The 12,578-nt window shown below is 40.7% G+C and overlaps 3 protein-coding genes, 1 long non-coding RNA gene and 1 pseudogene across 4 annotated transcripts; 1 reads left to right on the plus strand and 4 right to left on the minus strand.

The window, feature by feature from the left end:
• Nucleotides 1–360: 360 nt before the first annotated feature.
• Nucleotides 361–1,804, minus strand: LOC106432565. Its single transcript, XR_007315054.1, has 2 exons — nt 672–1,804; nt 361–555 (listed from the first exon to the last, which is right to left on the minus strand). It is a non-coding gene; the product is annotated as an uncharacterized LOC106432565 (long non-coding RNA).
• A 206-nt stretch (nt 1,805–2,010) lies between these two features.
• Nucleotides 2,011–3,906, plus strand: LOC111214241 (protein ULTRAPETALA 2). The gene is made up of 3 exons (XM_022716716.2): nt 2,011–2,493; nt 2,699–3,008; nt 3,073–3,906. Exons 1-3 carry the CDS (start codon nt 2,289–2,291, stop codon nt 3,248–3,250), a joined length of 693 nt encoding a protein of 230 aa, XP_022572437.1. The 5' UTR covers nt 2,011–2,288; the 3' UTR covers nt 3,251–3,906.
• Nucleotides 3,664–4,679, minus strand: LOC111214242. The gene is made up of 4 exons (XM_022716717.2): nt 4,389–4,679; nt 4,163–4,233; nt 4,021–4,089; nt 3,664–3,929 (listed from the first exon to the last, which is right to left on the minus strand). The coding sequence occupies exons 1-4, from the start codon at nt 4,486–4,488 to the stop codon at nt 3,915–3,917; spliced, it is 255 nt and encodes an 84-aa protein (XP_022572438.1). The 5' UTR covers nt 4,489–4,679; the 3' UTR covers nt 3,664–3,914.
• Nucleotides 4,680–4,894: 215 nt separating this feature from the next.
• On the minus strand, nt 4,895–8,113 carry LOC106354903 (QWRF motif-containing protein 3). Its single transcript, XM_048737109.1, has 5 exons — nt 5,852–8,113; nt 5,662–5,781; nt 5,443–5,559; nt 5,272–5,361; nt 4,895–5,184 (listed from the first exon to the last, which is right to left on the minus strand). Exons 1-5 carry the CDS (start codon nt 6,725–6,727, stop codon nt 5,032–5,034), a joined length of 1,356 nt encoding a protein of 451 aa, XP_048593066.1. The 5' UTR covers nt 6,728–8,113; the 3' UTR covers nt 4,895–5,031.
• A 2,516-nt stretch (nt 8,114–10,629) lies between these two features.
• Nucleotides 10,630–12,578, minus strand: LOC111214686 (annotated as a pseudogene).

Raw genomic sequence — 12,578 nt, forward strand, 5'->3', positions numbered from 1 at the left:
TGTTTTTTTTTTTAATTTTTTAATATTTATTTTTTATTTTATAAAATTTTAAACCCTAATTACAAAACTCCATCCCGCTTAACTCTAAACTCTATCCAAAAGATATAAGTGTATATTTATCTCTTTAATCAAACCTATTTTTGTGACTTTGAGTGTTAGTTTAGAAACAAAAACTTGGTTTGGTACTATCCTAGTCTTTTTCTCTATAGTTTCATCTCATTTAACCATAAATCTTACCTCAACTATGAATGAGAAGATAAAGTTTCCTCCAATTTTTTTTATTTATCCCTCTTATTTCCATCATATTTTTTCATCATTTTACTCTTGTTGATAACCAATCACACTCTATATGACATTCAGTCACATTCAAAATATCCAAATTAGTTTTGCAACAAACATAACAAATTTTCCTACGCAATATTCGTAAACTACACTTTTAAATTCTTAATTAACACATAATCAGTATATTCCAAGCCTTTGAACCTTATGTTCTATCCTTATTTCTCTTCCTCTTCATCCTCAGATACTTTGTCAACTTCTTTATCAGCTTTGTTCCTATTCCATTGCGAATAATGCGAAGATATTTTGTTGATCCTTTCCAAATTAGTAAATCAAATCTAACAAACATGAGAAACACAAGCTCAAACCATAAAGCGAAGACATTTAGTTACCCAGCCAATATGAAATCTTCGTTGCAAGTGACCCATATGATCGCATCTCGGATTCAGTTACTGTCATTTTACAAGAATGACGCCACATTTATGAACATAAACGATATCTAAACCAGTGGCAAAGATTTGACCAAAAAAAAACAGTGGCAAAGATAATCCAACAGCTTAGCAAAAAGATTTAAACCATATCTCACAAACACTATCTTAAACAAACTCGATCCAAGTATGGTAAAAATGTCCTTTGTGTGAAAAGGAAATTACTTTTTTGAAACAATGTCCTACAAAAGAAGAAAAATATTTTAAATTGAGATCACATTCTGAGCAAATGCAGCTGAAGTGAAAACAACCAAATATCAAACATACCACATAGCCTCCAAATCGCCTTCTCTACCATTTCACCACTACAGTCCCCTACTTTGCCCCAAAAGTCTACCAACGGATTCACCCCTCTGGTGGTGAATCAACTCTTCTTGTTTTGCTGAAGCGTGCACAACTTCTAGAGCGTTGTAAGCGGCGGAATCGCGTCATAGCTTCCGGCTGAGCTTTTGTTCTCCTCGATTGTTGTATGACTGCTCAGAACCACCATCGCCTTCTCCGCTGCGAGATCCACCAATGGCTTCACTGCTTCGGTGGTGACCTCTCTCTTCTTATTTTTATTAAGCGTTAAGCGTTTGTAACTTGTAAGCGACGGAATCGAGTCGCAGGCTCCGATTGAGTTTTAATTTTCAACGAGTGCCAGACTCAGCAACGTACATGCGTCATTCTGATTTAAAATCTGTGTCCCTGTTTTTAGAATGAGGGTTCATCAGAGACAGAGAATGTGTTGTGCGAGAAATTGAAAAAGACAGAAAAAGAATGAAGAAGGAGGCTCGTGAAGAAGAAGCTGGAAAGATTAGGGATTTTGATTTCTTTTTCTTATTTACTTATTATTATTAAATTGATGGGATCCGTATTGGGTATGGGTTTGGGTGGATGATCCGATTTGAGTTTGTAATTTCTTAGATTCATTAAGGGGTTTTATGTCTTTTCCAATGTTTTCGATTTAAATATAATAAAAAAGATAATGTTTGTTATTAGTGGGACAATATAGAATAAACAAGGGAGATAGTAGGGCAATATAGATTAAAGTCCGTGTATATATATGTTACTTAAATCCAAAATTTGAAAGAAGATAAAATATACATAGTATTTAATTAATGGAAAAAAAAGATCCACAATTTTTATGCCCCACGGCTCTCTTGTTTTTACTTTGGCCACCTAATTCGCATCCGCCAACACTATCCCATCATCTGCGCCTGTCTGTATTAGAGAGTTTATTTCTTTCAAAGCCTTCTAAAACCTAATTCAAAGGACCTTCAAAGTCTCTCTCTCTTTTTTTTTTGTTTTACTCCAAAAGAAAGGCAAAAGCTGCATGTAACCTTTTGGAGATATTTGGATATGAAATTTCAGATCTATGCGAAAGTTCCTTTAGGCCTTTTTTTTTTAATCTCTTCTGCTCATATGTCGAATTACCTTTTTGTCCATAGAGAGTTATGGCTCCTATATAAATATGTACTATCATCATTCTCTTAAAACTCTCACAATACGATACTTTTAGTAGGAGATCGTAGATCCGGGATGGAGAGAGAATGCGGGTCGAAGAAGACCTTGTTCAGCGAAGATGAGCTGCAAAAGATTAGTGGGGTCATTGTGGGAGATGATTACGTGGAGGTGATGTGTGGCTGCACGAGCCACCGTTACGGAGACGCCATTGCTAGGCTTAGGGTTTTCTCAGATGGAGACCTCCAAATCACTTGCCAATGCACTCCCGCTTGCCATGAAGGTCTCTTCTTCTTTTGATGCTTTTAGCTTAATGCATGTTACATGTGAACATTGCTTTCTTGATGATGCATATGTTTCATATATGCGCCAGGAATGATCTGCCCTAATATTTTTTTATATACCGTATCTCCCCGCTTCAGTTCAACTTTTTTTTTTGCGAAAAGTGATCGATCATCTTGACAGATTTGATTTTATGATCATCGTAGACAAGTTATCGCCTGCTGCCTTTGAGAAGCATTCTGAGAGAGAAACCTCTAGAAACTGGAGGAACAACGTGTGGGTGTTCATTGAGGGAGACAAAGTTCCGCTTTCAAAGACAGTGCTGCTCAGATACTACAACCAAACATTGAAGAATAACTCCAACGGATCCAAAGTGACTCATCGGGATGAGTTTGTTGGATGCAGTAGATGTGGGAAGGAGAGGAGGTTCAGGTTGAGGAGCAGAGGGGAATGCCGGAAGCACCATGATGCCTTGGCTGAGCCCAATTGGAAGTGCTGCGATTACCCATATCACAAGTGGGACTTTGTTGTTTATATGATGTATAATAGAGAATGATTAACTGAAATGGTGGTTGTGCAGGATTACATGTGACGAGGAGGAAGAGAGAGTGAGCAGGAAAGTTTACAAAGGTTGCACTCGTTCTCCGTCTTGCAAAGGCTGCACTTCCTGTGTCTGCTTCGGCTGCAACCTCTGCCGTTTCGCAGATTGTAACTGCCAGACTTGCCTGGACTTCATCACCAACACCAAACCCATTTGACTTCATTTTTTTACTTGAAAATTATTCAGCAAAAACCTTTTTGTAATTCTTGAATGATGGCTGCTGGATGCGCCTTTTAATTATATAGCTTTGTTTTTGTGGTAACTGGAGAAACCGTGTAGGATTCAAAAACAAACAGAAAGAGTTGTGATTTGAAATGAAAGCAAAAAAAAGTACATGCCTCTTAAAACCACTTTCAGAGATGGAAAACACAAAACCAACAAGAGACAAGCAGTGAACGTTAAAGAGTATGCAAAGTCTTCTCAAAATCTCTATGTAATTACGAACTAGCAGAGCCAAGAAGGAGAGAAAGGTCAGTCAAGCATGGTGGAAAGAGATGTAGTAACTAATGCTGAACAAGGAACTGATTTGAACAAAAAAAAAAAACTGGTATCGAGACCATACAATTAGAATGATCCAAAGCATATCAAAATGCTAAAATCTTGATATGTTTCAATTATGAAACGCAAAACAGCTAAGAATCATCATCAATTGGAGACATGATTAGGAAGGGGATCTCAAAAGTGTTTGATGCATCGTAGCAGCATATATATTATTTTTAAAAAAAGCAAACAAAGACTGTCAAGAAGTAATTTTGGTGGCCTTGTTTGATACAAGACCAGCACGAGAAGGAGAGCTGTCTTGTCTTTTCCGGGTGATAAATTCATTGCGCAGGCTTCTGCAAAAGATGAGTCAAAATTTTGTAAAGGAGGAAAGCCAAAGCCACTTTGTTTTGTTTGTTTTGTAAAGGAGGAAGAGAAAGCAATTACGTCGTCGGTGAAGAGTTTGTAACCACTGTAGAAGAGCAATCCCCAGCCAGAGAGCGAAATAAGCACAAACTGCAGATTTGGTTTTCGTCAGAAAGGAATCTATAAAAACACACACAGAGAAGAGAGGAGATATGAAAGGTACATGCTCCTCTTTCCAGTTTCCTGGATTCGTGGGCTGTTTCCAGAAGTCAACCTTGGTAGATCCATGGTGATCTGCAAACATTCAATCATTCAATCAATCAATCAATCAAATGGACTTGGCAAACATTTCTCCACCATCTCATCTGATCTAATAGGTGGAGGAATATGACAAAAGAAATTACGAACCCCAATCATTACATCTAAGCAAATATGAAAGAAGAAAGTACCAGCGGCGCCGGCGAGACCGCGACGCTGACAAACAGAGGCGGGCACACGTGCAGATGGAATCTGAGCTAGGCTCATTGCTCGGCGAGCCAAGGACGCCATCGATTTCTGATTTAGGCTTCGAGAGAGAAGCTTCCTTCGCGAGTTTCAGGAGAGATTAGATTCTACAAGAGAAAAGAGGCCAGTTTATAAAAAACAAAAACAGCGTCGTTTTGGTCAGGTGAAACCCTCCTTTTTCGGCCAGAGGTTACAGAGAAGAGATCCTCCTTGCTTCAGTGGAAACCATGTAATTATGTTTGTAATAAGCTAGACACGTATCACATAAATGTAAATGGCATCAAGCTAATTAAATCTGGAACCAGTAAAACTCTTGCCCTTATTTGTCAAAGATAATAATGTTCTACTAATCTTTATTATGCTCTCAAAATAATACCAACTTTTACGAATACAAAATATAGCCTACGAAACCTAGATAAAAAGCTTTTGACTCAGTAGAATGAAACCAAAGCCTAGTCTTGAACAAGTTTGTTATACAAAGTCTTTTTTGTGTTGAATCATAAGGCAGCACTTTAAGCTCCTCTCCTGCATCTGCTTGCATCCAAAACTTATGAGATCAGAGAAATAGAAGAAATGAAACGTGCAATATCAGTTCTGAGAGATTTTCATGCACACATAAAATATTTGTACCTCTAACTCAGATATCATTCTCAGAAGATCATGGCACTGCTCCAGCATTAGCTTCTCTTGTGCCACCACTTCAGCAAGTTGAGAGGCAAGTGGAACGATATCCTCTATCTGCTAACGGAAATTCGTTAAGTTACTAAACCATGCCTACTTAGATGTCACCTTTTTTTTTCTCTCTGCATCGAAATAGAAATAACGTACCGTGGGAGCAAAACTATTCACAGTAGAAATGATACCATCAGAGACTGCTTCTCCTTTCTGAAATATAGTGACAGCAGATTCTATCTTCACCTGAAAACATTTAGGTGTTAGTGCCAAAAAAAAAAAAAAGAAGAAGAAGCCTAATTAGGAGATGAGCATGATCTAATTTACCTTTGCACCTTCCCTTAGGGGAACCCTGGAAAGAAGAGAATGCAGGGCTTGTGTGGTCATGGAAATAGATGAAAAGTGTTGTCTTCCCATGTCCTCCCATGCCTCAAGATGCTTATCCTATTTCAGATATATATATATATATATATATATATATATATATTTCTTATCAATCAGATATGCTTCAAAGAGACCAGCAAGATAATCTCTACGGATACGTACTTGAGAAACAAGGAGATGAGCCAGCTTCATTTCCAACTGTTTCTTTTGCAGATTAATTCTCTCTTGTAGAACCAAATTTTGTAATTTGGTAAGAGCATCACATGCAGATAGTAACTGTTTCTGCAAAGGTTTATGAGTAGAAGTGATGATGACTGTATTTGTTTGTAGAGAGTAGAAAGACTGACATTACCTTTGCTCGGGAGGCTACATTATTGTTTGCAGCCGATGCCCTAGCATTGACAAACCTCCACTGAACCAACCGATTGTTCATAAGCTTCAGCTGATGAGAAGCCTCTGTCTTTGGTTTTAATGGGGAAGAGATGGGAGAGGACTTGTTCTTGCTCCTCCTGAAGAAATCCAAACCAAGGTTGAATAGTTTACCAACGCCTTTGCCTCTTGGAGGCTTGAGGTTTGAACTTGGATATATGCTCGAGGCCTGATGAGCTTCCAATGATCTTCCTGGTGACAGCGCCCACTGAGACATTGAACTGCCATACCTAGCCGCTGAATTAGTCCTACTCTCGATGCCCCCCCGAAAGCTCTGGGAACCTTGTTGTAACCTCGTGTTGTTGGTGGTGCACCCTTTGCTTGCATCATGCAGATATTTAGAAGAGACTTTGATACCAGGTTTATGGCTCCTGGATAATGAACGACTTGTGCTAAGAGTTGTTGAAGCAAAGGACACATCACTCAACTCTGAATCAGATTCATCATTATAATAGAGTAGAGAGGAGCGAGAGTTTCTCCTTGATGATGATGATCTGTGCAATGCACATTCGTCAACGGAAAATCTGCCAGGAAGTATGACATTATCCTCATCATCGATCCGCCTACGATTTTCTTTTGTGTCAACTTCAGGACCATTACTTTGATTTGGGATCCCATCTGACATCCGATCATGCTTTCTCAAACCGAGATGGACGTTGTTGGCAGATGAATTGGAAGTGGAGTTTCTGCGGATAGGAGAAGAAGATGATGTCGGAGAGAGGAAACGTGAACTAACCACGCGGGACTTTCCTCTGCTTGTTGTTTTCAGGGAAACATTTTCATGCTCACAACTCTTCATTGTTACTCTGAGAGCTTCCTCTATGAGAGAGAGAGAGAAGTAGGGAAGATTTTAAATCTTACTAGAATTACAGAGAATCTTTTTTTGTAACTTTCAAAAAAAAATGGCGGCTCAATCATAAGTTGGTTCGGTTCCCACTATGGTCGCCAATATTATAGGGTTTGTTATTATTCAGTTAAACTTATTCTTTGAAGCAAAGATTTTTTTTTCTTTCATTTTTGTCTTCTCGTAAGGAAATATTATTGTATACAAACAGAGAATAAGCGATGCTTCACTGAATTTGAATTATCAACATTCACAACATATAGAAAGTGATTGGTGTCTGTCTGAGCATACAAAACACTTGCAAGTGTCTCTGTAACCAAATGTGGGAGGTATGGCTGTCTAGAAGATGGAAGTAAATCTAGCCAAACACTAAAGTATCAATGAAAATTGCATTGTTTCATAAAAAAGGTGAACAGCTCCATTGTCGATGAAACGAGCATCCACATTGGCATAGCCCAATCCCAGAATATGCCACAATGCCTCTAGTGCCTCTGTGTTTCTCGATTGAGGATATTTGATTGCCCTTTCTTTTTTTTTTGGCAGCGCAAGTGAATCTGTATATTATTTTTCTTAATTCTTTAGAATCTAAAAGAAGATGAAGGTTTTTTTTCTAGCATGGAACATGTCAGACAATAAGCCTATTGTTAATAAGGTTATCTTTTGTATACACGCTACTAGTCCCGGAGAGAACCGGGAAGTCGCTGGAGCAATAGAGTTTATGTTTCAGGGTTGGCTGGAAAGGAGCGGTCAAGTTGAGCTTGGAGATTATGAGCGTCTTGTGCTCAAGGGTCAAGAGTCTTGACTTTTGAGAACAGATTTGGACATTGTTAAACCAGAAGAGGCAGAACATAAAATATACTCTGTTCTGTTCTCTTGTTTTTTTTTTTTTAAACATAAATATATCTCAAGAAGTCCAAAGCCAAAACAAGAGTTTCTATGGCGGTGAAAACTGACATGAGCAAAGCCTATGAAAGGCTCGAATGGGGCTTCATTCGAAGAGTGCTTTTGCGACTGGGGTTCCACGCAAAATGGGTAAATCTGATCATGGCTTGCATCACATCTGTTACCTACGCCTTCCTCATTAACGGCTCGCCTAGAGGAAGAGTTAAATCGAGTAGGGGAATCCGCCAAGGAGACCCACTTTCACCTTACATTTTCATCATGTGTAGTGAAGTTCTCTCGGGGCTGTGTAACAATGCGCAAGCAGATGGGAGTATGGAGGGGATTAGAGTGGCCAGGGGATGTCCTCAGATTAATCACCTCCTCTTTGCCGATGATACGATGTTTTTCATCAAGGCAAATGAAGAAAGCAGCTCGGCTTTAGTCTCTATCTTGAAGCAGTATGAGCTTGCATCGGGCCAGACTATTAACCCCAACAAATCGACTGTCACGTTCTCCGCCAAAGCACCTGCCTCCTTGAAGAACGCCATCAAAAACAAAATGCAAATACAGAAGGAAGGGGGTATTGGGAAGTACCTTGGACTGCCCGAACATTTTGGTAGGCGGAAAAAAGATCTCTTTACCGCTATTGTGGAGCGAATAAAGCAAAAGGCCAAGAGCTGGTCGAACAGATACTTGTCTACGGCTGGTAAACTCACGATGCTGAAGAGTGTACTCACACCGATCCCATCTCATGCAATGACTTGCTTTAAACTCCCGGTATCTCTTTGTAAAAGAATACAGTCTTCGTTTACGCGATTCTGGTGGGACAGCAACGACGGAATCCGGAAAATGGCTTGGGTCTCATGGTCAACAATGACAAAACATGCGTCCGAGGGGGGTCTAGGGTGGTTCCGTGACGTCCAATGTTACAACGACGCGTTCCTGGCTTAGCTGAGTTGGAGAGTCTTAAATCACCCAGAAAGCCTCATGTGTCGAATCCTTCTTGGCAAGTACTGCTACACTGAGAGTTTTTTGAAGGTGGAGAACAGAACAAATGAATCACATGGTTGGCGTGGAGTCCTTATAGGATGTGACCTGATCAGAGCTAACACTGGTTGGACAGTGGGAGATGGAAAGTCAATAGAAGTGTGGAACGAGCCCTGGCTGGATAACTCGACTCAGCTGCGGCCTACTGGACCTGCCCCTGAGCATCTTACACAACTGAAGGTTTCAGAACTGATTGATCCAAACAGCCAGGATTGGAACAGGGCAAAGATCCAATCCATCATCCCACAATATGAGGAGCTGATCCTAAAAATCAAACTGAGCAAGATGGGGGTCGTGGATAAACTTATTTGGCTCAAAACCAACTCAGGTGAATACACTACTAAATCTGGTTACTGGACAGCCTATGAGATGACGAGAAGGGATGAAGAACAACACCACCAAGCAGATTTTGATTGGAACAAGGGAGTATGGAAATTAAATGTGGCGCCGAAGATCAAACTCTTCCTCTGGAAGACGTTCCAAGGAGCATTACCGGTCGGAGAAAGATTAATATCAAGGAACAATGTAGGCGATACTAAATGTACGAGGTGCGGCCTCACTGAATCTATCCATCATCTACTTTTTCAATGTGAGTTTGCTCAAAGGGTATGGGCTTTGGCTCCAATTAACCCAAATGTTGAGGGTAGCGGATTGATAGACTTTCCTGTGAACTGGACGAACCTGATGGGACTGACTTGCCTCCCCCCGATCGGTCTCTCAGCAGAGGTGCTCATTCCATGGCTATTATGGTCACTCTGGATCGCACGCAACAATCTCTTGTTCAACAAGAAAACAGCGGCACCGGAGGATATTATTTCAAGAGCCGTCGGCTCTGCTAGGGAATGGTTAAATGCCCAGGAACCAGCAGAACTATCTCCTCGAAGCAGACCTATAGTCGAAAGACCAATTGACAACTGTCACAGATTACAATCAGATGCAGCATGGAGAGAAGATACTGGCATTGCAGGCCTCGGTTGGACCATCAAGAAGAATACAGAGCGAGCTTCCTTTGGTTCTCACTGTTATTTTGTAGCGTCCCCTATGGTGGCAGAAGCTCTAGCGCTACGCGAAGCGATCTTCAAAAGCAAAGAGTTGGGGATCCAACGACTCAGGTGTGAGACAGATTCGTTACAGCTAGTCAAAGCTATTACAGCAAAGAAGCCGCCTCCGGATATCTATGGCATTGTGTCTGATATTATTAGCTTAATTTCTGAGTTTGAGTTGATTCAGTTCAGGTGGATCCCTCGGGAACAAAACAAAGATGCTGATGTCTTGGCAAAGCAAGCTTTGTTGCTTGAAACCAATGTAATGAACCCCACCCTTAGGGGCTTTTAAAGTTTGAATGAAAAGTTGGTGTTACAAAAAAAAAACACAACTTATATTAATGCAACGGAGAGAGTTAGGTGATAGTCATAGAGACTTCACCATCTACAAGACCCTGTTTTGTTAAGAGATCAGCAGCATAGTTCTTATCTCTAGGAATCCAGTTAAAGGAAATAAACTCAAAGTGAAATGAAAGATCAACAATGCCGGAAATGATCAGCAGCAGAGTTCTCTTGTTTTAAATTCAAAGAAAACAAGACAGATTTTGCAAGTGCGGTTGATGGTGTACAGGCCCATGCATATTCCAGAAAGATAAGTGCTCTGGGATTATTATTTTCCCCTTGTAATACTCGGAGACAATACAGACCTTTGTGGTCACTTCATGTTTCACAACCTCACCCTAACATTCACATAGTTAAAAACAGTTTCCAGAGACATCTCCGCACATTTTCACTAGACATATCAACTCTGACTAATTCACTATCAAACAACACCATCATTTTGCTTTTACTAAAATAAAAACACAACATGACTACCCTTGTGTCTACTTTATTACTTACAAAAGTAGGATTCGAAGAGCAAAGATACTTTATCGATCTAACACTTCAAAGCTCGTAACCTGGGAACCTGGCCTGCGACGGGTCGACCATGTCAAGGAAGAGATAGGCCATCTTTCCAACGTACGCCTTCAAACAAGGAATAAGGACTATCACCTCCGTGCATTTCTCCTTTTGAGAGTAGCTTGTGGCCTCTGTCAAGCAGAAAGCTGGCGAAGGCTTTTGCCCGGTGGAGATACTCGTTCCGTCCAGTAGCTCTGTAAAAGGAGAGAAAAACATATGCATTGCCACTGATCCCATGACAGATCCCCACCCGCTTGAGCAATCCACGGTTCCAAACCACCTCTGCTGCAGCTTCACCAGCCTCCAGAAACTCTCTCCCCAAAAACCTGTGTTTCATTTTCATATCCCAGAGATCAATGATGGTCTAGAAAGCATTAAAAGGAATCATCAGCTCAGCTGCCTTCACAAGGGTGAGGGCAATCCCAGGAGCTCCATGACACCAATGCACAAGAAGATCTCTTCTCCTATCCTCTTCGCTAGCAGGGTAGTTCCACTTGGAAACCGATTATTGATCAAATACTTAAGGGTTCCCTTCACATCCTCTGCCTCGTCTGGCTTCAGCTGAACATCCATCAAGACATGCATAATACCAGCAAGCCCATGTGCTGTGCCCCAGTACCTTTGGCCATACCATTCAAACATAAGGGGCGATTTTTCATTCTTAGTCATTGATCTACTTTCCTTGATAATCTCCTCAGTAACTTGGTGCTGCACACTTATTCTTTGTCAGAAAGATATTATAATATTAGTGATGGGCTTAACTCACATCCAAAAGTTAGCTCAAGAGTTGAAGATTGCCCATACACATATATTGCCCAAGGAATATTATTATTCCCGATGTGGGACATCTAATAGCCCCTCTCGAGATATGGGTGGGAAACGGTCCAATGGAAACAGCTCAAGCCCAACATCTCGGACATACCACAACAAGATGGGTCATTTGTAGAGGCTACATAGGTAGGAAACTGTTTATATAGGAAATCATCTGCTGGGCTTTCACCATAGGCTATGATATCATATTAGTGATGGGCCTAACTCACACCCAAAAGCTAACTCAAGAGTGGAGGATTGCCCATACACATATATTGCCCAAGGAACATTATTATTCCTGATGTGGGACATCTAATATATAGTGACAAAAAAAAGGCGACGTATCAAAATCTTTAACATCCTAAGCATTACTTACAATGGTAGTTGAAGACAAAGTTTCTGCACCAACATATTTGTTCACAAAGAGACAAGCCCATAGATAACCAACTATTCCGTATAGCAGCTCGTTAGCGATATAGCTAGATAGTCTAATCTGTTTTTTGAAAAGCTCGATTCAGTAAAAAAAAAGGAAAATGGAGAAAGAACAAAGTGGAGAAGCAAAACTGACGGAATTGTGACAAATAGTAATTTAGCAACTCTTGGTCACCAGAACGCTTGGCGGCAGCAGTGCCGAGAGCACATACACCAGCTCGGCCACATATGAAAGTGATATCCCTAGCAAGTAAGGAAAAAGAGGGTACCGACCGAGAGGAGGCAGAAGCAGCATCACAAGACAAGCTTTGAGGATTTGCAAGAAGAGGGAAAGGTCGTTAGGGTTGGCAGTGACCTGATAAGCTCTAAAGAGCAAAAAGGCAGCTCCAAGTGTTCCCGAGTAAAGAGGGAAGTCCTGAACAAGCTGACCAGTAAAACCCCAAGTCTCCATCACAACCTGAGAAACAGATCAAAAGGCCTAATGGATTCTATAGAAGAAGAATTAAGAAGAAAGAAAAGAAAAAGACGATATCTTTGGCATGTACAGTTTCTTTAAGACCCAAGGCAGAGCGTTGGAGGTTCTGGGAAAGAAAGGAGTAGGGCATAGCAAGAAGATTCATGAGCGAATCTCCTTCTTCCGCTACACTTTGCGAAAGGTCAGGCATCAGATTATCGAAAAACCGATCCGTCAT

This window comes from Brassica napus, chromosome A7 (assembly GCF_020379485.1).
Source record: "Brassica napus cultivar Da-Ae chromosome A7, Da-Ae, whole genome shotgun sequence".
NCBI lineage: Eukaryota > Viridiplantae > Streptophyta > Magnoliopsida > Brassicales > Brassicaceae > Brassica > Brassica napus.